This window comes from Mesocricetus auratus, unplaced genomic scaffold, assembly GCF_017639785.1.
Source record: "Mesocricetus auratus isolate SY011 unplaced genomic scaffold, BCM_Maur_2.0 Super-Scaffold_100038, whole genome shotgun sequence".
In the NCBI taxonomy this organism is placed as follows: domain Eukaryota; kingdom Metazoa; phylum Chordata; class Mammalia; order Rodentia; family Cricetidae; genus Mesocricetus; species Mesocricetus auratus.
This window is the reverse complement of record NW_024429216.1, coordinates 9,382,452-9,406,214: the sequence shown is the minus strand read 5'-3', so window position 1 is coordinate 9,406,214 and position 23,763 is coordinate 9,382,452. Positions and strand designations below refer to the sequence as shown.

General features: G+C 54.2%; 1 protein-coding gene across 1 annotated transcript; it reads right to left on the bottom strand.

Moving 5' to 3' along the window:
* Positions 1-9,989: 9,989 nt before the first annotated feature.
* Positions 9,990-23,709, bottom strand: Dedd2 (death effector domain containing 2). The gene is made up of 6 exons (XM_005087047.4): positions 23,565-23,709; positions 22,408-22,552; positions 21,438-21,804; positions 20,273-20,392; positions 16,624-16,761; positions 9,990-11,112 (listed from the first exon to the last, which is right to left on the bottom strand). Exons 3-6 carry the CDS (start codon positions 21,763-21,765, stop codon positions 10,721-10,723), a joined length of 978 nt encoding a protein of 325 aa, XP_005087104.1. The 5' UTR covers positions 21,766-21,804; positions 22,408-22,552; positions 23,565-23,709; the 3' UTR covers positions 9,990-10,720.
* Positions 23,710-23,763: the final 54 nt, after the last annotated feature.

Genomic DNA, 23,763 nt, shown 5'->3' with positions numbered 1-23,763 from the left:
GCCCCAGCACGTTTCTTGGGCTATTGTAAACCACCACGCGATACATTCACCTACTCCATCCACACAGCCTGAAGACCTGCACAACACCCCCGGGGGGGGTCTGAGGCCACACAGAGGGAAGGGGGAGCAAGTTCTTGCCATTAAGGGTTCGTGAGCCACAAGAGAGATGCATACAAATGCATGCGAAAGTATCGGCATCGGGGTTGGCACGATGGCTCAGCAGATAAAGGTGCTTGCCTCCCAGCATGAAGACCCGAGTTCAATTCCTGGAGCCTACTTGGTGGAAGGAGACTTGTAAATGCTGGCTGTCTCCTTCCACACCTGCGGATGGCACACTCCCACACACACATACATACATGTGCGCGCGCACACACCAAAATAATGTAAATTGTTCCTTTCTTGAATCACAATAGCAGAGTCCTCTGGGACACAAAACTATCCCTTCAGTTTTTTTTGTTTTGTTTTGTTTTGGTTTTTGGTTTTTTCGAGACAGGGTTTCTCTGTGGCTTTGGAGGCTGTCCTGGAACTTGCTTGGTAGTCCAGGCTGGTCTCGAACTTACAGAGATCCGCCTCCTCTGCCTCTCGAGTGCTGGGATTAAAGGCGTGCGCCACCAATGCCCGGCTACCCCTTCAGTTTTAAAAGGGAAAAGTCTTCCAACAATGAAGAGACAGGCATTAGAGAGGACATCATGAATAGCATGCATGAGGATTAGACTTCTGTGTAGCTGGGGCTGCTGAAGCCCCCACTGTGAAAGATGCTGATAATTATGGGGGGTGGGGGGGAATTCTAGCCCTCGGGAGGTTGAGGTAGGGTCCATTCTGGGCCACACAGCAAGCTCCCCGACAAAGGAAGGAAGAGGGACAAAAGAAGGGGGGGGAGAGTTGGGCCAGTGAGATGCCTCAACAGATAAAGGTGTCCGCCACCCAGTCCGAAGACCTGAGTTCAATCCCTGGGGTTCCCGAGGCAGAGAGGGAAGCAGCTCCTGCAAGTTGTCCCCTGACCATCAAGACACACACACAGACACACACAGAGGCCATGGTCTCTCTCTCTCAAAAATTAATAACAGGCCTATGGGCGTGCGTAGGTGGGGCGTGCGGATGTCCGCGGTGTGAAAGTCCGAGGTCCATGCTCCAGCTGACTATGGAGAGGGAGGAGGCTGCTTGGGCTGTGGTATCAGTGACTTCAGACTCACCGCTGACAGGGAGGGACACGGAAGGCTTCGGTGACAACCCCACCCCACCCCACCCCACCCCACCCCTGAAGAAGGTGACAGGAAACCACCGAAGAGAACTCTTAAAAAAAAAGTGTGATAAGGACTTGGAGGTTAGCTCTCCACACCCGATGGCTTCAGGCAGGAGGGCAGGAGGGCAGGACCCACCCAGTTCTATACGGGGCATGCTCCAGTAAGTACCACGGCGGGCTTTTTTCTTTTTTTGGGGGGTGGGGAGTTCACGAGGGCAGGAGGGCAGACATGGAAGGTCTGGGAAGTGTGATCCGGCTGCCTGATGTGAACTTCTCAGAGGATCAATAAAAATGCTATGTTTTTTTTAAAGGGGGGGAAATTAGTAACATTTATTTTGAGGTGTGTGTGTGTGTGTGTATGTGTGTGAGACCCTCTTCCCCTGCCTTCCCTTCCTCCCCTCCCCTGTTAGACACAGGTCGTGGGGAAAGCTACATCATAGTGCTCCCTAGCACCCAGAGGCGTCAGAGGAATTGATCAGGCTGTTTGTGGCTTGAGATCTGCTTTTTTGGGGTTGATTCATGATACAAAAGCCAAGGAAGGAAATATCCGGAGAGAGGGTTGAGGAGAACTGAAGGCTTAATGTAAGGCCTGAAAGTGTCCCTGGGTCTGGCATGGGGTCATTAGCTGGCTCATCGTGAGCGGTAAGGAGGTGGGCGAGCAGCCGGGTGAGCAGAAACGCGCTGTCCAGGACATCCGTTGTCTCTGTCTTTCCGGCATCCACTAGCCCTCATTGATCACAGATCCCTGGCTTCTCTCTGAAGAACCACCATGGAACACTGAAATTCATTTCCATGAGACTGTCCATCAAGAAACCCAGACCATCTACAGGCCGAGGGGAGGCCACATGACTCCAGTTGGACCAATCAGAGCCTCACCCTGGAATTTGAATCTTGAGCTTGCCTGACAGAAGGTCCAAACCTGGCTGGAGCTGATTCACCCGGCAGCGTTGCAGTCAGAGGGGTGGGGGGATTCCGCTTGATCTACGGGGCTTCTGCCCAGCCTTTCCAGGGACCTGGCTCTCGGGTGCCAGCCTCATTTTCTCCCAGTATAGTGTCGCAGTTAGGGTCACTTTTGCTTCGATGAAGCACCGCGACCAAAAGCAACCTGGGGAGGACAGGGTTTATTTGGGTCACACTCCCACATCACTGTTCATCATCCAAGGACGGCAGGGCAGGGACTCAAACGGGGCAGGAACCAGGAGGCAGGAGCTGATGCACACACAGGCCATGGGGGGGCGCTGCTTACTGGCTTGATCCTCACAGCTTCTGCCTGCTGTCCTATAGAATTCAGGATGGGCTGGACTCTCCCCCATCAATCACTAATTAAAACAATACCCTACAGGCTTACCTACAGCCCCCCTTCTTTTTCTACAGCCCCCCTTTTTTTCAGACAGGGTTTCTCAGTGTAACAGTCCTGGTTGTCCTGGAACTCGCTCTGTAGACCAGGCTGGCCTCGAACTCACAGAGATCTGCCTGTCTCTGACTCCCGAGTGCTGGGATTAAAGGCGTGCGCCACCACCGCCCAGCATCTACAGCCCTGTCTTAGGCAGGCATTTTCTTAATTGAGGATCCCTCCTCCCAGATGCTCCAGCTTGTGTCAGGTGACATAAAACTAGTGAGCACAGATGTATTTTTGTGTTTAATCTAGCAGGAGTCGATCTATATTGCCTGCAGCCCAAGAACCATAAGAAACACATGTTCTTTTAAGAATTAGGGACGAGCCGGGCAGTGGTGGCACATGCCTTTAAATCCCAGCACAGGCAGATCTCTGTGAATCTGAGACCAGCCTGGTCTACAGAGTGAGTTCCAGGACAGCCAGAACTACACAGAGAAACCCTGTCTCAAAGAAACAGTAATAATGGGAAGGGATAAGGCCCACACGGAGCCAAGAGAGCCTCATGACATGAACTCGAATCCTAGAACCCATCGAGGCGGGAGGAAGGAAGAACAGACTTGACGAAGTCGTCCCTTGACCCCTATGTGTGCTGCACGGCGCATATGTGTGTCTCTATCCCAAACTAATAAAGAAAAAACGTATTTTAAACAACTGGGGATGAAGCTGGGCGGTGGTGGCGCACGCCTTTAATCCCAGCACTCGGGAGGCAGAGACAGGCGGATCTCTGTGAGTTCAAGGCCAGCCTGGTCTACAGAGCGAGTTCCAGGACAGCCTCCAAAGCAATACAGAGAAACCCTGACTCGGAAAAAAAAAAAAGAATTGGGGGTGAGATCATGAGGGTGAAGTAGAGAGGATGGGGGAGGGGCGTGTGTCTGTCTGGAGCTTTTAATTGTTGCTTCTTTTTGTGTCCGGTGCTTTGTTTTTGGACGGAGCTGTGAGTTGGTTGTCACAGTGGTAGAAATTTGCAGCTGCTTACTGGCTGGGAGATAGGAGGGAAGAAAAACGGAGTACTGTACTCTGAGGAGTCCCTGAGGGAGCTCGACTCCACGGCTGGCCGGGTCTCTTTTGTGAAGACTGAAATGGCAGGGGCGGGGTCCAGGCAGGAAAGAGCAGAGGGAGACAGGTGGCTGAGAAGTTCTAGTGAGCATTTGCTACCATTTATTTTAGACCTGGGCCGGGGTCACGGGGGGCATGCTGCCAGCCGAGGCAGAAAGCTAGATGGATAAGGGAGCTGGTCATTTTCCATTTACGCCCCCCCTTCCTCCAGCCGTGTGACAGAGCATCTTATTGGCTCCCTTGTCTTTTTTTTTTAGTGGGTTATAAATCCTTATTTGAGAGTGAGTGTTCTGCCTCTGTGTACTTCTGGGTACCCCAAGCATGCCTGCAGAGGTCACAAGAGGGTGTCAGATCCCTGGAATTCAACGTCAGATGACTGTGGGGGACCACATCGGTGCTGGGAACTGAACCCGTCTTCTGGAAGAACGGCCAGTGCTTCTAACTGCTGAGCCATCTTTTCAGCCTCTCTCCCTTTTATGGTACGGGATCTTGAATTCTCACATTCTACACAAGGGCTCTGCCGCTGAACCTCGATACCAGCCCCTCACTGGGGGATTCTAGGCAGGGGCTCTACCACTGAGGTACACCCCAACCCCTCACTGGGGGATTCTAAGTAGGGGCTCTAACACTGAGCCACGCCCCAGCCCCTCACTGGGGGATTCTAGGCAGGGACTGTACCACTGAGCCACGCCCCCAGCCCCTCACTGGGGGATTCTAAGCAGGGGCTCTACCACTGAGCCTTCCTTACACTTTGTAATTTGTATGTGTGCAGACAACAGAAGTTGACTTTGGTAGATTCCTCATTCACCATACTGTTTGAGACAGGGTCTCTCACTGAACCTGGAGTTTACCCATTTGGCTAGACTGGCTGGCCAGCAAGCCCCAGGGATCACCCCTCTATCTCTACCTCCCCAGACGTTGCAATTACAAACAGACCCCCACTTTTTCCACTGGTGCTAGGAATCGAAGTCCAGGTCTCCCCGTGTTTACATGCCAAGCACTTTACAGACTGAACTATCTCCCTGGGCCCCTCGCTTCCGGAGACAAGGTCTCACCATGTAGGCCAGACTGGTCTTGAACTTCAATCCCCCTGCCTCACTTCCTGCATCTAGCATTGTCGTCTTAGCGTCTGGCCAGGCTGTCCTTGAGACGTACCAGCAGGGCCTAGAGCAGAAAGACCACGTGTTCCAGGCGTTTCTCCCACTCCAAGATCCGTCAGCCGCAGCTGAAGGCTCGGCCATGGATTCCAGTAACACCATTTCATGCCGTGTTCCTGCCGTTCAGACTTAAGGGCAATGTGGTCAGCTTCCTGTGGCCATGCCCTCCTTCCAAGTTCCCTCAAGCCCTCCCACACCTCTGCCGATAGTTCCTTCATTCGGCGATCTACACATTCCAGCTGTGGTCTCTTCTGTTTCCTGCTGCTGAGGTTCTAGATCAGGCTTCCATTCTAGCTGTGGGGAAGGGAGAAAAGCCCGAGGGTCTGGCCCACTGGTACACAACAGAAGGATGGCGGTCATGAGAGGGACTGAAGCCATGCGTGTGACGGCCCTGTCACATCTAGAGAGCAGGTGCTGGGATCAGAGGCCGGGGTACTGGCGTGGGAAGACAAGTTTGGGGGCTCAAATTGAGATGGCTCAGCAGGTACAGGTGATGGCTGCCAAGCCTAAGCTCAACTCCAGGGTCGCACATGGCAGTCGAGTATGGACTTCTGCAAGTTGTCTGTACACATCACACGTGCACTGTGGAACGCATGTACACTTCCACAGTGCACCGTGGGACGCGTGTGCACTTCCACACGTGCACCGTGGAACGTGTGTACATATCACATGTACACTGTGGGATGCATGTACACTTCCACAGTGCACCGTGGAACGCGTGTACACATCACACGTGCACCGTGGAACCTGTGTACATATCACATGTGCACCGTGGGACGCATGTACACTTCCACAGTGCACCGTGGGACGCGTGTGCACTTCCACACATGCACTGTGGAACGCCTGCACACATCACACGTGCACCGTAGAATGCGTGTACACTTCCACACATGCACTCTGGAACGTGTGTACACATTACACGTGCACCGTGGAACGAGTGTACGCATCACATGTGCACCGTGGAATGCGTGTACACATCACACCTGCACCTTGGAACACGTGTACACTTCCACACGTGCATGAACACACACAGGTATATAAATGTAAATTTGTCTACATATTAGGAGCTGGAGAGGTGGCTCAGGAGTTAAGAGTACTTCCTGCTCTTGCTAAGAACCCAGGTTGGGTCCAGCACCCTCAGGGCAGCCCAGCCATCCGTACCTCTAGTTCTAGGAGACCAAATGCCTCTTCTGAACTCTGTGGGACCCTGTACACGTGGTACACATACACTCAGACATACACATATACATAGAAGTTAAATTTTAAAAAGAAAACAAATAAAATCAATAATAAAATATATTCTCTGAATTTTTTTGAAATATTTTTTTGTTTTGTGTTTTGGCTTTTCAAGACAGGGTTCCTAAGTATAGCTCTGGCTGTCCTGGAGCTCACTCTGTAGACCAGGCTGGCCTCGAACTCACAGAGATCCTCCTGTCTCTGCCTCCCGAGTGCTGGGATTAAAGGCGTGCGCCACTACTGCCCAGAAAGTTTATTTTTTATTTTATGTGTATGGCCATTTGTCTGCATGTGCACCATGTGCGTTGCCTGGTTCCTGCAGAGGCTGGACAGGGTGTCTGATCCCCTGAAACTGGAGGGACAGTGTGAGCTGCCTTGTGGGTGCTGGGAATTGAATATGAGCCCTCTGGGAAAGCAGCCAGTGCTGTCAACCACTGAGACCAAAGTCCAGCCCCAAGCCCAGAAAACTCGTGTGCGATGCTGGGAAGTGAACCCGGGCCTTGGGCATGCTGAGGACGCATTCATCCCTGAGCTATGTCCCCAGGTCTAGGAATTTAAATCTGGGACTCAGATAGCCCTGCCTGTCACTTCGTGGCGTCACTCAGGCGAGTGACGTCACCCGAGTGTTTAAACGCTGAGGTCATTAAAACCAGCCTTACAAGTCTGTGTGAGGAAGAGACCCATGTGCCTGGCACGGGGCACAAGTACTCAGGAAGCGTCTGTCCTGTGTGTTGCGCGCTTCCAGGTAATGACTGAGTTCAGGGTGTGGTCCAGCAGGACTCAGTTCAGGGTGTGGTCCAGCAGGAAGCAACCCTGGAATGGAGAGGAGGGCGAGAGGAATGCCCGGCCTCGCCCACCCTCTCCCTCGGAGTCCTCACTCAGGACCAAGCGGAAACCGGGCTGGTGGGATGGCTCAGTGGATAAAGGCTGGGTTCCGCGCCAGGGACCCCCACACAGGGAGAAAGAAGAGAACTGATTCCCTGAGTTGTCCTCTGATCTCCACAAGTGTGCCGAACACACACATGACAAATACAACATCCACACAAGTGCGCACCCACACACACACAATCCTTTTTTTTTTTTTTTTTCCGAGACAGGGTTTCTCTGTATTGTTTTGGAGGCTGTCCTGGAACTCGCACTGTAGACCAGGCTGGCCTCAAACTCACAGAGAGATTCACCTGGTTCTGCCTCCCAAGTGCTGGGATTAAAGGCGTGTACCACCAATGCCCTGCACACACACACAATCTTTTTTTGTAAAGATTTATTTATTTATTACATATACAGTGTTCTGCCTACATACCAGAAGAAAGCACCAGATTGAATTGTAGATGGTTGTGAGCCACCATGTGGTTGCTGAGAATTGAACTCAGGACCTCTGTTTTGTTTTTGTTTTTTGTTTTTTTCGAGACAGGGTTTTTCTGTGGCTTTGGAGGCTGTCCTGGAACTCACTTGGTAGTCCAGGCTGGTGTCGAACTCACAGAGATCCGCCTGCCTCTGCCTCCCGAGTGCTGGGATTAAAGGCGTGCGCCACCAACGCCCGGCTAAACTCAGGACCTCTGGAAGAGCAGTCAGTGCTCTTAACCTCTGTGGCATCTCTCCAGCCCTAATATTCACTCTTAAATATTTTATTTAAGATTGTGGGGGGGGCTGGAGAGATGGCTCAGAGGTTAAGAGCACTGACTGCTCTTCCAGAGGTCCTGAGTTCAATTCCCAGCAACCACATGGAGGCTCACCACCATCTGTAATGAGATCTGATGCCCTCTTCTGGTATAAAGGCATACATGAAGATAGAGCACTCATACATACAATAAATAAATAAATCTTTTAAAAAGAAGAGTGAATATTAACCACTAGGGAGAAGAAAATGAAGTCAAAATGATACACTACTACATACCCAACAGATCAGCAAACTAAAGTGTCTACAACAAGGATTGGTGAGGGAACTCTCACAGTTGGTAAGAAAGTGACTGTACATCCACTTTAGGGAAATAGTTTCTAAAAAGAAAACAGCAGAGCGGGCAGAGAAAACAATGTCCCTCAAAGAAGCTCACTGTAGAGTGGTGGTTCTCAACCTGTGGGTCCCAACTCCCTTTAGGTCGAATACCAGAAATTTACCATTTATAACAGTAGTACAGCTATGAAGTAACAACGAAATAATTTCATGGTTGGGGGTATCCATAACATGAAAAACTGTATAAAAGGGTCCCAATATTAGGAAGGCTGACCACCACTGTTGTAGGGGCTGGAGAGATGGCTTTGTAGTTAAGAACACTTGGTTCCTCCAGAGGACCCAGGTTCAATTCCCAGCACCCACATGGTGGCTCATAATCATCCGTAACTCATTCCAGGGGATCCCTCGTCCTCTTCTGACTTCCCCAGGCACTAGGCGCACACATGATGTGCATACATACAGGCATAAAAATAAAATATAAAAATAAAATATTTATCTTTATATTTATAAATGCTCTCAGTCTATGTCTGAATGTGCACCACATACATGTCTGGCATCTACAGAGATCAAAAGAGACATCAAGGCTGGGCGTTGGCGGCGCACGCCTTTAATCCCAGCACTCGGGAGGCAGAGGCAGGCGGATCTCTGTGAGTTCGAGACCAGCCTGGTCTACACAGTGAGTTCTAGGACAGCCTCCAAAGCCACAGAGAAACCCTGTCTGGAAAACACCAATAGATGGAATGTAGTAGCATCCTGCCTTGTCAGTGAATTTGTGTCAGTGGTCACACCCTTTTGAGTCAGCCGGTCCACACAGGGTTTCAGGCCAATGAGGGCTACACAGCAGACCCTGTTCTCAACAAACTAACAAGGCCCACACAGGAAGAAGGGCTACTTAAGCAAGCCTCACCTCACTGTCCAGTCTGCCTGCGATGATCTAGAAATTATCACCTCACTGTTCACCTCCAGAATCACTTCCTGGATGGGCACCTAGTAGACCTTTGCTCTGAGATCCCAAGGAAGCTGGCTGGGCCAGCCTCCACTCCTGGACAGAGCTCAACTCCTAAGTTCTCCACGTTCACCAACCAGCAGGGGTCCAGGAAGGGTTCCTAGGCATGGGCAGGCACACTTCTTGCCCCAGAAAAAGGGCAGCCCCTGGGATCTGTACCCACCCACCTCCTAACTGCCAAGCCCATTGCCTGACCTAGGGATGGAAGACTTGGTTTTGTGTCAGAAACTCAAGCTCTCTAGGATGAGAGAGCTCACGCTTCAGCAGTGAGTGGTGCTTCAACTTCAAAAAAGAAGAGGAGTGGAGACCCGGGGGGGGGGCTGCCCCTCCTCTCCAGTTTCCCACGCCCAGGGCTCCATCAGCTCCTCTCTCTGAGCGAGCGGGCTGAAAGTCCTGGGGTCCTCTCCCGGAGTTCAGCTCCCAGCTGCCAATCAGACAGCTCACAGGCACTGGGAACTTCAGCTGCAGGAGGACCTGACAGCTCCAGCTTCCGCAATCAGTGCCCATGCCACGCCCACACCACGCCCACGCTTGGAAAGGGCTGCAGAAACGCTCAGTGGTTAAGATCACTGGCTGCTCTTCCAGAGGACCCTGTACCCTCAGGATGACTCAAGCTCTGACTCCAGGACATCTGCCACCCTGTCTGCCTGCTTGAACACACCTGGTGACCGGGCATGCAGCAGGCAGAACACCCACTCACATGAAATCTAACAAGAGCTCCCCTCTGTGGACACACAGATTCCTACAAAGCACATATGAACAGGGCTGGGAGTCAATGACTCTGGGACCCGACTTCCTTCTTTGAGAGTTAAACGAGGCCCAGGAACAAAGACACTGACAGCAACACCTGGCAGAGGGGCTGGCATCTGCTCTCCTAACATGAGGTCGCCACACGAGGGACGACCCTTTCCCTCTGCCCACCAATAAAAAGTACTTAGCCTTGATGCCCACCTGTGCCCTTTCCAGGGCAGTTTTATTGGTGCACTTTGTAAAACATCTTCCCACCGGCCCCAAGTCTTCGCCTTCCCTTCATGAGAGAGAGGCTGGTTCTTGCCCTAGCCGTGTAGACAACACTGACCTCGAACAGATGTGACCACAAAACCCATGTGACACTCTGAGTCAGAGTCCAAGGGCAAGTCTGTATCTAGCTCCAGGGAGCAGGGGAAGGCGACGAGAGGCAGGTGTCTGTGTAGACAGCGGGCAGAGCCCTGACTGGTTAGTGAGTGAATGGGTAAGGTGACCAAGCCCCACAGGCACCCAGCTGCGGAGCCCAGCGTGCTGGCTGAAGGCCTGATGGGGACATCTGAGATCCTGAGAGAGAAGCCCTTAGGCTAACGTGTGTGGGGCCAGCCAGCTCAGCCCAAGGTGAGAGGCAGGATGTGCAGGGGCCTTTGGTGACTGTGGCTACACCTCCCTGTTTGGGGCTCAGCAAACCTGGCCCCCAAGGCTGAGGGAGTCCACCTGGGAGCGGGGAGTTTGGGACGGAAGCAGCTGGACGTGGTTTATGCCTCGAAGCCCACATCCTACAGGAGAGGCTGTCAAGGAACTCGCAGACCTGATGCATCCTCAGAGCTGCTGAAGTGACAGTCGTCCAGGGGCAAGATGGTCGGTCATCTTCCGAGGAAGAAAGTGGCCCCGAGACGTGGAGGCGGGGTCAGTCCTGCCAGATCCAGGATCAGGAGGCCTCTGTCCCACGCCGCCCCCCTTCCTCCTCCATCAGCAACAGGCGGCGCCGGCCGGCCTCGTAGTCAGCCTCGTCCACACTGACCAGCAAGCGGACGGCCTCCCGGCCCACAGCCTCCCGCAGGGCCTCAGTCAGGAACACGCCCCTCAGGGCCTGCAGCAGGGCACCACTCAGATAGTCACCCCAGAAGGCGTCCAGGTAGGAGAGCTCTGAGAATTTGATGTCACACACCACAGAGCCCAGGTCCCTTGACCGCAGCACAGCAGTGGCTTGTCCGAACACATCCAGCTGCCGGGCCAGTGCCTGAGGTCTCCGGGAGGCCACTCCCTGCTCCAAGGCTGGACCATGCTCACAGTACTCTGCTCGAACCCGGAGCCGGATGTCTGCAGGAGAAGGAGCCGCTCATCAGTGGGCGAGACAGTTCCCACCCACCTCTGCCCCGCCCCCTTCCCAGAGTCTGGACACCTACTCAGGGAGGTCTGGTCTGTGACTTCTGAGATACTGAACCCTCCCCTCCAATTTCAACACTCCTCACTGCTCCCTGAATCACTAGGCAGGCTCCATCCGGCCCAACCCTGCCTCTCCCCACTGAGGGTGTTCTTTCCCCAGTTCCTATAAATCCTTGCTCCCTGCAAGGCCCACCCAGACCAGGCTACTCTGGTCTCGCTCTCCTGCAGTATACCCAGCTCCCCAGAGCCAGCCTGGAGTTCCCAAGGGCACCTGTCCTCCTATAAAGCACTCCAGCAGTGGCATCCCGAGTTCCCCAGATACCAACACCCTGAAGGGCCCGTGTGTTGCTCAGGCACCCACCCTGGGGACCTGGCTTCCAGCAGCCAGCCTCACACCACCTCTCACACAGTGACAGTCCCAGATCAGACGCTGCCCATCCTTCCAGCAAGCTCCCGGGAGCAAGGGGCCTCAGCCAAGCACAGCAGACCAGGCTCTGCTGAGGGTACAGTGCTCTTTCCACAGAAGGCGAGATGACAGAGCAGTAAGCCCAAGGCTACTGAGGGCCAGTGGGTCAGCCAGGGAGGTGAATGAAGCCCACACAGGGTCCAAGGCAGAGGGAAAGAGACCCCTGAGGTCATCACGCATCGAGAAGAGCCGTGAGGTCGGCAGGCACCACCATCAGTCCCCACTTTTACGTAAGCCCTTTGAGGTAAGTTTCTGTCACTTAGTCTCTACCTACATCTGCCCAGGGGACAGAGGCAGGGCTTCAAAGACAGTCCATGCTAGCATGAGTTTGGGCCAGCCACCTCTCCTCTGGGGAATCCACGTCCCCATGGGAGGCTGTTAACAGTGCTGCGTCTTCATCCCTGACACAGTTGTGCAAGGTCCAGCCAGCTTGGGGACCGCGGCAGCCAACACTGAGAACTGACCAACGTCCTGAACCCCAAGTGCCCGAACCACAGAGCTCAACTCACACACAGCCCTGTTTACCAACTTGGAAGTGGAAGCGAAAAGGACCAGAGTGACTAGCCCAAGGTCACACAGCCCGGCAGAGTCTCCTCGATCCAGACAGGCTAGACACAGGCTCCTCTAAGGGCAGGAATCAGTGTGGCTAGGAGTTATTAGACCTCTGCTGTACCCCGGGCAAGTGAAAGCCTCTGCAAATACAGGTCCCCACCTAGACCAGGGCGTCCCTGCCTGAAGAGCTGTTCAAGAGGAAATCAACGTGGGCAGAAAGTAAGAAGCCACCGGTGAAGCCGCGGCACAGCGGGCGCTCCGGAAACCACTGTGGCCAGCGCTGTGAAATGCCAAGTGACTGACACATGCCCTAACCCAGAGGTCAGGGGCCACCTTCAGCCCAACGGGAAATCAATGCCCTGAGAAGACGAGTCTTAACGCTGTGGGCTCCTGTCACCTTTCACAGCAGTTCAGAGAGAGCGGAAGCAGAAGGCGGGTCCCCAGGACCCCAGATGATTTCTTACCACACTCACTTGCGTCCCTGCCCCAAACCCTTCCTCTTTCTGCCTTGAGGGGAACAGCATCCTCTCCACTGGAGGCCCAGGGATGTCCCCCCAGGCTTGGTTCCCAGACCTGCTCCTGGGCCCCCATCCTGGGCTCTAAAGCCCTGACCACACCTTCCCAACTGACGGTGGAGACAGGGGAGTTGGGGAAACAGGACCGCCCAAGGCCACACAGGGCTGGGCAGAGGCAGCTGGTAGAGCCCCCACAGACCTGAAAGTGAGTCCCAGCTCTGCCATACTAGCTGTGGGGCTCGGGCCTGTGACCTCACCTCTCTGAGCCTGTGTCCTCATCTGAAAAACACAAGAAACAAGAGGTCCCTGCAGGACGGTGGCCACCAGGGTTAAATGAAGCAACTTCCCTGACGGGGGCTCGCGGCACACGGAAGGCCGCACAATCAGGAACTGTGATTTCAAAACCCACCTGGCTGCTTCCTGCCCAGACCCCAGCCTCTCTATGTCAATCTCCTCCAACTCTCTCAGCCACTGTCCCACCTTCCCATGCCCCGCCTGCTGCCACCACAAAATACCCCTCACGCCATCAGAGTCACCGGCCCACTTCCTCTGCCCAGAAGACACCCACTCGCCCAGAAAAGCATGGCACCAGGGACCCCCTTCCAGCCCAGCCAGGCCTGACCCTTCTCCTCCATAGCACAGAGACCGCTGAGCAACAATGAAGTCACCACACACTCAGAGTCCTCTGCCGCATGTGGGGGACACAACAGAGTACCAGAGGACGCTGACGGAGTACCACGACTCAAGCTGTCTGGTCTAATCCTCGGGTGCTTCCATGAGGGCCGTTTGCAGAGGAGGAAAGGCCCTGCCAGCCCACAGTCCGCCTCTGACCTGGAAACAGATGGCAGCACGGGAACAGGAAGGACAGGAGGCTCCCAGTGAGCTCCACCTGCCAGCTACACCCTGGCCCTGAGTCACCTGCTCACCAGGCTTCTCTCTGAGCCTGAGCCAGCGTAAGGAGGTGACGCTTGAGTGACTCGACTGCGGGCTGCCCCAGCACGGCACGCATCGGGTCCCGAGCCTTGATCACCTCCATGGCTTTACAAGGCGATTCTAGGCCTCCCGTTTGCGGATGAGGAAACAGACAAACAGGATGAATCACCTAGCCAGACCACTCCAGAATTCCACCTGAGATGCCCGGCTGTGTTCAGAGCCCAAGCTCTTAAGACCCAACCCCGTCCACTGCCTCTCCTACAAGCCCACATAAACACGTAATTAGAAGGCATCCTGAGGCCAGGAGGGAAAATGATAGGCAGGGACTTACAATTTACAAAGACTGCAGTTCCTCTCTAGGAAATGGCACTTGAAGTGAGCCGAGAGGAAGACATGTTGAATCAGCCAGGAACACCAGAGAAACAGGAAGAGAAGAACATTCCAGAATGTGCAGGGAGAAAAAGCTTAGGTCAGCCACCAGCAGCGGGGGCAGTGCGGCGGGAAGGTAGGAGAGGCCCCAGGAGCAACCTGCCGTAGATGTCTGGAGGCGACCACACCTCTCCACGGCTCAGTGGTCTCCCAGTAGCACTGCCCTCCCAGGGCCTCGGTGAGCACTGGGTCCCAAGCATGGCTGACATGGGAGGACAAGGCCACATGCCTCAGTGAAGCCTACTACAGCTGCTTTGTGTGAGTGACAAGCTGGTGGGGACAAGGACAGAGCCACTCAGGACGGAAGGGACAGGCACAGGAGGCAGGCCTGACAGGGACGACCTGGCCGGGACAGGCTAAGGCTCCACGGAGGAGCAGGTTCCAACCGGAGTGTCCGACAGCCCTGGGTGAGTCTCCTGTGGACTTCCTGGACGGGCGGGCTGGAGACAAAGATCTAAACTCCGCAACTCAAGGGGCCTCCATGGAAAAACCACCACAACGAGGGCTAGCAACTGCCCTTGGAGTCGACCGCTGAGCTCCCACCCAAGCTGCCTGGCTCTGCGTCCTGACTGGAGTCACTCAGTCTTTCCCGGGTTATCTTCCCTGAGTGCCAACTCCTGCATCTCCCGCTGAACGAAACAAGCTTCTCTGAAGCTAGGGAACTTCAGAGGGAGCAGGTAACCATGCTTCCTGATGGAGGACCACGACAACACCAGAAGAGGGCCTGGGAAGCACAGACATCAGCGGAGAGTGGGGCACACGTAAAAGGATGAGGCAGGAGAACTGTCACAAGTTCAAGTCCAGCCTGGGCTACATTTGGCGTTTCAAGGAAGCCTAAGCCATGGTGTACTATCCTTCTAAAAATTAAAATAAAAATAATTTTCAAACTCCAAAACTTTGGGGGCCGAAGAGATGGCTCAGAGGTTGGGAACACTGGCTGCTCTTCCAGAAGACCCAGGTTCAATTCCCAGCACCTACATGGCAGCTCACAACTGTCTGTAACTGCATTTCTGACACCGTCATACACATGCAGGCACACCAATGAACATAAAATAAAATTAAATCATTTTTTAAAAATCCTAAACTTAAGGGCTGGAGAGATGGCTCAGAGGTTAAGAGCACTGACTGCTCTTCCGGAGGTCCTGAGTTCAATTCCCAGCAACCACATGGTGGCCCACAACCATCTGTAATGAGATCTGGTGTCCTCTTCTGGCGTGCAGATGTTGTGTTCATAATAAATAAATAAATCTTTAAAAAAAAAATCCTGCCGGGGCAGTGGTGGCGCACGCCTTTAATCCCAGCACTCGGGAGGCAGAGGCAGGCGGATCGCTGTGAGTTCCATGCCAGGCTGGACCAACAGCCTCCAAAACAATACAGAGAAACCCTGTCTCGTAAAAACCAAAAAAAGAATGGCCCGGCCCCTCCTCAGTCAGACCCGGAAGGGTTCACTGCCATGTTAAAGGTAAGTCATACCCATTTTTCAGAAGACAACTGGGGCCCCTTAGGGAGAACGCAGGCCAGCCCCACCCTGCTTGGTGACTCAGCATCAGACTAGCATTTCATGGTCCTTCAGATCCCAGCCACACCCCAGCTAACAACCTTCTGGCCTCAGGGAGGAGACCAAAGCCTGGAGGGTCCTGCTCAGGTCTCCCTGGCCCTCAGGGCAGTGGCTCCCTCACCTACCCAGCCAGTTGGGTGGCTGTGGTAACTGCCTGACTCCCTTCACTGGGCAGCCGCCCCCTCAAGCCAGCACCCCGGTGAGGACATAGGCTGGCTATGCTGTGCCCCTGGCACAGGTATCTGCCACCTCATCTCTGAAGCGGGGGCAACACCCACTGCCTGGGAGGCCACACAGCAGCGGGAGGGGCAGGTTGTGCATGCTTGCTCTGCGGATTCCAGGCCAAGGCCTCCTGCGGATCCTGCCAAGGTCGGCACATCAGCTGCGGTCTGGGACCTCCGGCTTCCAGAACCCCTTCTTAGTGCACTGGCTGCTCATCTGATGGTCCCCACTGAGGACCCCTGCCGACATCACTCGGCCTCAGTCCATCCACAGGTGTCCCTGCAGGCCCACCAGAGCCCATCCCTGGCTATCTGTCAGCTGAGATCCCATGAAGCCTCGGTGTACTCCTGGTTATCCACTCAGCACACGACTTCCTGACCTGGTCCACTTCTGTGTCCTCCATGCCTAGAGCTGTGCCTGATGAAGAAGAGATGCTCAACAGGAAAAATGACGGGAAAGAAACGGCACGTGAACCGTCTGGGGTTCCTGTAACCCCAGAATACAGTACAGACCTGTCTCCGCCCACAAAGCCTCTCCTTCCAACACTCAACGCCACGGGACACTGCACAGAAGTCAGACAGGGCCACCTTCTCAGCTCCCTCAACAGTTCCCTCCAGCTCGTTCTTCCACAGAGACTAGAGGGTCCCCTGTCCCCACTGACTCCGTGTCACACCAGCCTGGCTGCTGTTTCCCTCATCCGTGTTCCTGCAGCCTAGACACTGGAGTCCGGAAGAACTTTACAAGTTCTCTCAAGGCCCACGAGTACTTACCACAGGTCACTTTTCCCTCCGATGAGGGCCTGCCCAGCTCCTGATGCTGCTCAGCCGCCGAGCCTGCTCTCCGCCGCCGCCTGGCACCACTGCTAGGGCGGCCCCGACTCCGACGCTGCCGTTTGGTTGGAGGGGAGCCTGGAAGACAAGAGGAGAAGCCAGCTCAAGACCAGGAAGAAAGAATGTCAGAACACAGAGTTAATCATGTGTACAGTTTACAACTCCCGAAGAAGGGAATCAGAACACTTCCTACATCTGGGACTTTCCCTGGAAGCCCCGAAAGGACACATTAGAATAACTGAAGCTGGCTGCAGATGGACGCCCTGAAATGCTTTTAGCTTTACCTTTTGGGTCATGTAACTGCTTTATACACTTAAAATGAAAAATAGAAAGGACAGAGTCACACAGAAACAAATGAACATAAGTGCTCACAATCGGTAACGCCAAACTCTGACAAAGGAGTTAGGCCGGGTACCTAGGAACACTGTGAATGCACACTCAGCTGGATCTGCCCTACAAAGCAGTGGCCTGGGCACAACTTTAATCCCAGCACTCAAGGTGGATCCCTGTGAGTTCAAAGCCAGTCTGGTCTACACAGTGGGACTCTGTCTCAAGATGCATGTATGCATACATGCGAATGTCCGTTTTCTCTCTCTCTCCTCCTCCCCCCTCAATAAATACAAACCCATTTTGTGCTCCATCCAATAGATGCTGACAGTGGGGAGTGAGGCTGAGTTAGAAGATCAAGGAATTCCAGGCCAGTCTGGGCTACACAACAAAACCCTGCCTTGGAACCAAAATAACACCAGAAAGAGAGCCAGAGAGATGGCTCAGTAGGTAAAGAAGCTTGCTGCTCAAACCTGGTGACCAGAGTTCAACCTCTGGAACCACATAAAGGTGGGAAGAGAAACCACTCCACAGAGTTGGCCTCTGACTTCCACATGTGTGGGCTATGAACTGCAATTCCCAGCACACTCTGTCTGTCTGTCTGTCTGTCTGTCTGTCTGTCTGTCTTTTGCTCACACGCAGGCATGCACGCAGTATGATTTTAAAGGAAAGCAGAGTTGGAAAAGTTCGCAAAAAAGGAAGAAAAGGTGTAACAAAATGAATGTGTAGAGTTAGCAGCTCTTGGCAGAGAGAAGGAAATCAGAACAGTCCTCACATGTTCCTCTTGTTGCAAGCCCTGGAAGGATACATTAGGAACAAATGAACCTCTATAGATAAGATTTGTTGTCACCTCATTACTGTTGAAAAACAAAAGAAGTAAACCCATCTCGGCATCAACAGCCAAGACTTCCACTAGAAAAGCAATGAGCCCAGGGCCCAGGAGAGGGCTCAGCAGTTACTGTGCGCGTTACTCTTCTGGACTCCTTGGGAGCCAGCACTCAAGTGCACAAACCCAAACGCATACACGCGCACATAATTAAAAGTAAACTTAAAAGCCACCAAACCAGCTCGGAGGAACTTGTTCTGAAGGCAGGCGTCTGTTTCCCCATGCAGCTGAGATACAGACCCCACACCGACTGCATCAGCTACTGGTCTCTATTCAGGCCTCTAACAGACACCAGGCTCCTTGACAAGCACATGACTGGGGGGAGGAGTGCAAGGGGAGTCCAGGACACCTAGGAATGTCGAGAGTGATGCAGTCAGGTCAAAAAGGGCGGAGCCTAAGCAACCTGAACGCTGGTAGGAATGACTAATTGACTTTAATAAAGTAAAGCTGGGCGGTGGTGGCACACGCCTTTGATTCTGGAGCTCAGGAGGCAGAGGCAGGCGGATCTCTGTGAGTTTCAAGCTGGCCAGGACTACTTAGTGATACCCTGTTGTTAAATTGGAAAGAGAAAAGAAGGGCTACAGAGTAGCTCAATTGTAGAGCTCCTACCTAAAAATCCCACAATAAGGCTTTCGGCGCTTAGCCTTTGCCTAGTAGTAGCCCTGGGTTTAAGCTGGGCGTTGGTGGTGAATGCCTTTAATCCCAGCACTCAGGAGACAGAGGCAGTGGATCTCTGTGAGTTCGAGGCCATCCTGGTCTACAGAGCAAGTGCCAGGACAGCCTCTAAAACAATGCAGAGAAACCCTGTCTGGGGGGTGGGAGAAGTCCTGGGTTTAATCTCTAGTACCATAAAAACAGGAAATAATTAAAAACAAAAACGTGACAATTATTTAAAATAACTCTTTGTTCCAGCCTCATGGCACAAACCAGTAATCCCAGCTACTAGGTAAGCTGAAGCAAGGGGATATGGGCAACAGAGAACCTGTAACAAGACTATTTTCATAAAAAAGTTGCCAAAGAAACAAGCAAATAAATAAATGAGTCCCCATTTACAAACATCAACGTGGCAACTGGTTCAGGCGGGCTCACAGAGCGATGCTATACCCCTGGAGGGAGAGTGAGCACACAGCACCTAAAGGCATTTTCTTACGCACTAGTGACAACAAATAGAAAGTGCATGTCTGCACCCAGCCACACAGGTGCTTCAGTCCATAATGTACCTGCTGCCCAAGCAGCACATGCCCGTGAGGAGGGCATGGAGGCCCGCCAGCAGCCCCAGTGCTCAGGAGGCAGAGACAGGGTTCCCAGGGCAAGCTGGCTCCAGGATCAGTCAGAGACCCTGTCCAGTAAACAGAGTGAAGTAGGAAGACAGCTGGTGCCAACTTGTAGCCTCTCCATATATATGCACGTGGACCTACACACTGACACACATATGATAAGCATACCACACGTCAACACACACACACATCTTGCCATAACTAACTAACCACACTTCCCTATTCACAGGCACCAACACAAGGAGACAGTATTGATCATTCCTGCCAAAAGCATGGAACCCACATCTAACCAACCCATCCCACCTAATTACCTCTCCATGGGAAAACAGAGACAAGAGACAGGTCACCATCATGGGACGACCAAAAGCAATCGGAATGCTGTACACACCAGTCAACCCTGCAGACAAACAAGTCAAACACAAAACACTCTGGGCCAGGCAGTGGTGGTGCACGCCTTTAATCCCAGCACTCGGGAGGCAGAGGCAGGCGGATCTCTGTGAGTTCGAGGCCAGCCTGGTCTACAAGAGCTAGTTCCAGGACAGCCTCCAAAGCCATAGAGAAACCCTGTCTCAAAAAACCAAAAGAATTAAAAGAAAATTATGCCAGCTAATTCAGAGGCAAGTCTGTTATTGTTTATAATTTACTACCAAAGAACTCAACAAAAACCTCAGAATTTTCCACACACACACACACACACACATGCATGCATACAGCACAAAAGGCAGAATGTTAGTGATTCCTGAATCCAACCAAAGATATTCTCTGTACTACCTTATCTTCTCTGGATGTTTGAAATTTCACACAATTAAAAATTAGGGGGATTGTGTACACTGACTAGAATACAGTAACTGAACTAATTAAAGACATTCACCATAAAATAAATCTCAGAAATGTGCCCAGCCAAGGCTGCCAGGTCACGTGAGTCCACGTGACACAACTCTGTTGCTTGGGGACACACACTTCTTCCTATAGCGATAATAAACACAGGCACGCTGCAAAACAGTCAGGATGACCCTTCAGGTCATTTCCTGGATGGGCCACGATGCCAGTTTGGGAAGAAGACAGGGACACTGCCACCCTACCCACCCGGGGGACTCACCTGTACCCCACTGACTCTGCTGAGAATCAGAACTGCTTGACTGTCGCCGACGCCGGCAACCGCCCTCTGGGATTTTGGAAGGAGAGCCGGCACTGCCATAACTGTATCGCTCGGGGGACACTGGGGAAAGGGAACAGAAGAAGCAGTCACAGTTTCCTCACCTCCCAGGCCAGCTTCCTAGGAAGAACGCCTGTACCGCAGGGTGCCTGACCCCAGTCCCTCAGAGGTCACGCCTAAACACGCCTCCTTCTCAAGTACCTCCTGCTAAGGCCTCCCAGGACAGTGCTCGTGGGATGCCCAACCATGCCAACAGCTCCAGACTTTTCTTTTAGGGGCCCTGCAATGTCCCCACCTGCTCCTGGCCCAATCTGGAGCCCCGAGATACAATAGGCCTTTCTGTTTCTCTAACGCTCAGACATATTTTTCCAAAATTAAGACAGCCTATCTCTAGAGGTGCCCTCCTTTTTGTTTAAGCAAATCCCACAGGCTTAGTATGGTACAGGAAAACTCACAATCCCCCCACCCCAACTGTCACGCTGTATCTCTCAAGAAAGAGCCCAAGAGCCTACCTATACACAGGCCTCCTGGTACCTGACCGCTCCCAGCTCTCCCCTTTCTGCCAAGGACCGAGGGTCTCAGCCTTGGACACGGGCCAGGCAGAATAGAAGAATATTCCTCCATCCTTACCCAGTTCAGGGCTACCTCCCCTTACTCTGAGGCATCCCACCCACCTCACTCATCTATGACTGTATCTACAGCTAAATTCCTTATTTGTTATTAAGTGACTCCCTCTACTGATGGAATGGACATCTTGGCCTTATTTGTAGCCAACATGAAGGATGCCGTTCTCACATGCGGTAAGGTAACTTCTCTGAGTCTGTTGTTTTCCCTGTGGGGGGTGTGGGGAAGTTAGAAAGTGACAGTTTGTATGAAAGGTTAACCTCTTGCCTGGCATACAGAGTTCCACACACAATGGCCACAACCATTTGTGATAAGGACAAATTCCACAAACTCGATCCGAACCTACGTTTTGCCCTCATCCCCTTTGGGTTTCTCGTTGTGGAAGGGGAGGGGGTGGGCGGGCTGGAACCCGTATAAAGGCACCACAGGTCCCAGGAGGTGCAAGGTGTCCCTGAAGTCCTGCATCCTCCCATTCAAACCTTACCTGGCCGGCGCCGCTTGCGGGCCAGATGTGGCAGCAGGTCGTGGCGGGCCAGCACACGCAGGAGCTGGCTCAGCAGCCGCAGGTCGCTCTCGTCGCACTGCCCGCGGCGCTCCAGCTCCAGAAGCAGCTCCAGGCCGCTGCGGGCGCGGGTCAGGCCTCCGGGAGCGCCGGGAGTTTCATCCAGCAGGAAGGCCAGGAGCTCCAGCTCGCACTCGGTCAGCTGCCCGCCCACCACCTCGAACATACGGTGAAGCGACAGCATGCCGTAGTAATCCAAACACTCATCCTCCTCCCAGCTCGGGGCTGGGGTCGACCCGGACAACGCCATTCCCAGGGGAGGGGTGCGGAACAAGCTCAGAACCAGGGCCTAGAACCCACACGGCGGGGAGGATGTCGTGGTCAGCGACGCGGTGGCCCAGAGCCCACACAGGCCAGCGTGTGCCCCCCCCCGCCGCGAGACGTCTCCGGGCAGGGTCACCCCACACCCGCGACAGTCTGAGCCTCCCCCTCCCACGGACAGGAATGGTATCACCCGAGGTCCCCTAGTAACCGGGTGGAGACGCCGGACCCCATGGGTCCACCGGCCAGCCGGGCCAGCCGAGCCCAGCCGCCCCTCTCCAGGTGGTATGTTCCGAACCTGCCACCGACAGACCCAGGAGCTGAGCCCGAATGAGCCTTGCGGCCCCTCGCAGGGCACCTTGTCCGCTGCCCGGTGACTTTGGGAAGCTAATGTCCAGCCGGGGCCCCTGGTTCTGTCCACCCGTACCTCCCAGGTAGCCCCAACGCCCCACGCAAGTGGCACCGCTCCTAAGTGACCCTCGGTCCTCCGCAAGTGGGACCGACCAAGACAGCCCCGAGCTCCACACAGGTGGCACCGTCTGAAGCCGGCCGCTCGCCCCGGAAGGCGGCCGACCCCAAGTGTTTCCATCTACCCGCCACCAGTCGCCCTTAGGCCACTCCGGATCCTCACCAGATAGATCCCGGCGTCCGATGGCTCCCGGGCGACGGCCGTGGCCACTTGTTTTGGCTCTTTCTGGCACCTTCTCTATTATTACGCCTGCGTCACCTCGCTCCTCCTCCTTCGCCCAACTCGAGCAGGTGCGACCGCCACGCCCCTACGGCGCAAGCGCGGAATGAGGACTCCAAGCTCCACCCCTCCAGGCCGCCTGATCCGCCCCCCAACCGAAGCGTCCCCGGCTCGCCTGCGCCGCGCGTGCGCCGCAGCAGAACTTCGCCGCTGCGGGCGCCTCGATCGTGATCTAAGTCGCCGAGAGTGTCCCTCGGATGCCACGCCGTGATCTGTTGGGATTATTCATCCCACAGACCACACCCCCCTCCTGGTCACGACCTAAACGCCCACATGATCAACGTCACCAGCTGCGGGCGCAAAGTACAACAAAGTCACGACGGTCAGGGCTCCCAGGAGCGCGCAGAGTTCATCACCCGGACTTGGATTAAAAGCGCCCCTGCCCCCAGTTCTCAGGTGGCTTCCAGGAATCTCCGTCCCAACTCTTGCTGTCTCAGATCTTATCTGGAAACCCTCACCCAGCTCCCCGGCCCCGATGTACCGATCCTCCAGTAGCGCGCACGACAATGATACCCCGCCCCGAAACGCGACAGACCCCTCAGCCCCGTGTGCACGTTCCGAGGTCCCAGACCCCCCACACCCAGGGTCAGACAGTCCCTACTCTGCCCTCGAGTCTCGGCGTCACTCAGAGGCTCCCCTCGCCTGCAAGGCCGTCGCAGAAGTGGAGGCCACGGGGCCTGGGGCGTGACGGCTGCTCCTCCTGCCCACTTAGGTGACTCAAGGTCAGGGCCCGCACGTGCCTGGGCCAGGTCTCTTCTCGGACTGGTTTCCACCCCCGGAATTATCTCCCTGCGAGGCGGGAGGCACCGGCTTCACACCGGCTGTTTCCTTTCCCTAGGCCTTGGCATCTCCACCTGTGAAACAGACGGCGGTACCCTCGGTGTGAATACCAGTGAATCAGACGAAGACTAGGAGGAGGGGAAAGCCGCTTGGAAGCGGGGAGGGCTTCTCTGTTAGATGGCTCACACTGGGTACCCACAGTGTGTCAGGCCCTGGGCTGAACGCGTTTTGTTTCTGCTTTTGTTTTTGTTTTGTTTTACCTGCTAGCCTTCCAGGCCTTCCAGGCTGGTGTGACTCAAGCCCACTTGACATATGAGCAAAACTGAGGCGGCCCAGGAAAAGCTCTTCAAGCGTGTCTGGCTTTGCAGCGATGCTTCAGAGACGCTCAGTCTCTTCCGCTAAGACAGGCCACCTGTCAAAGTCTCGCGTAGCCCGGGTCACTTAGGAGACCTCCTCCTC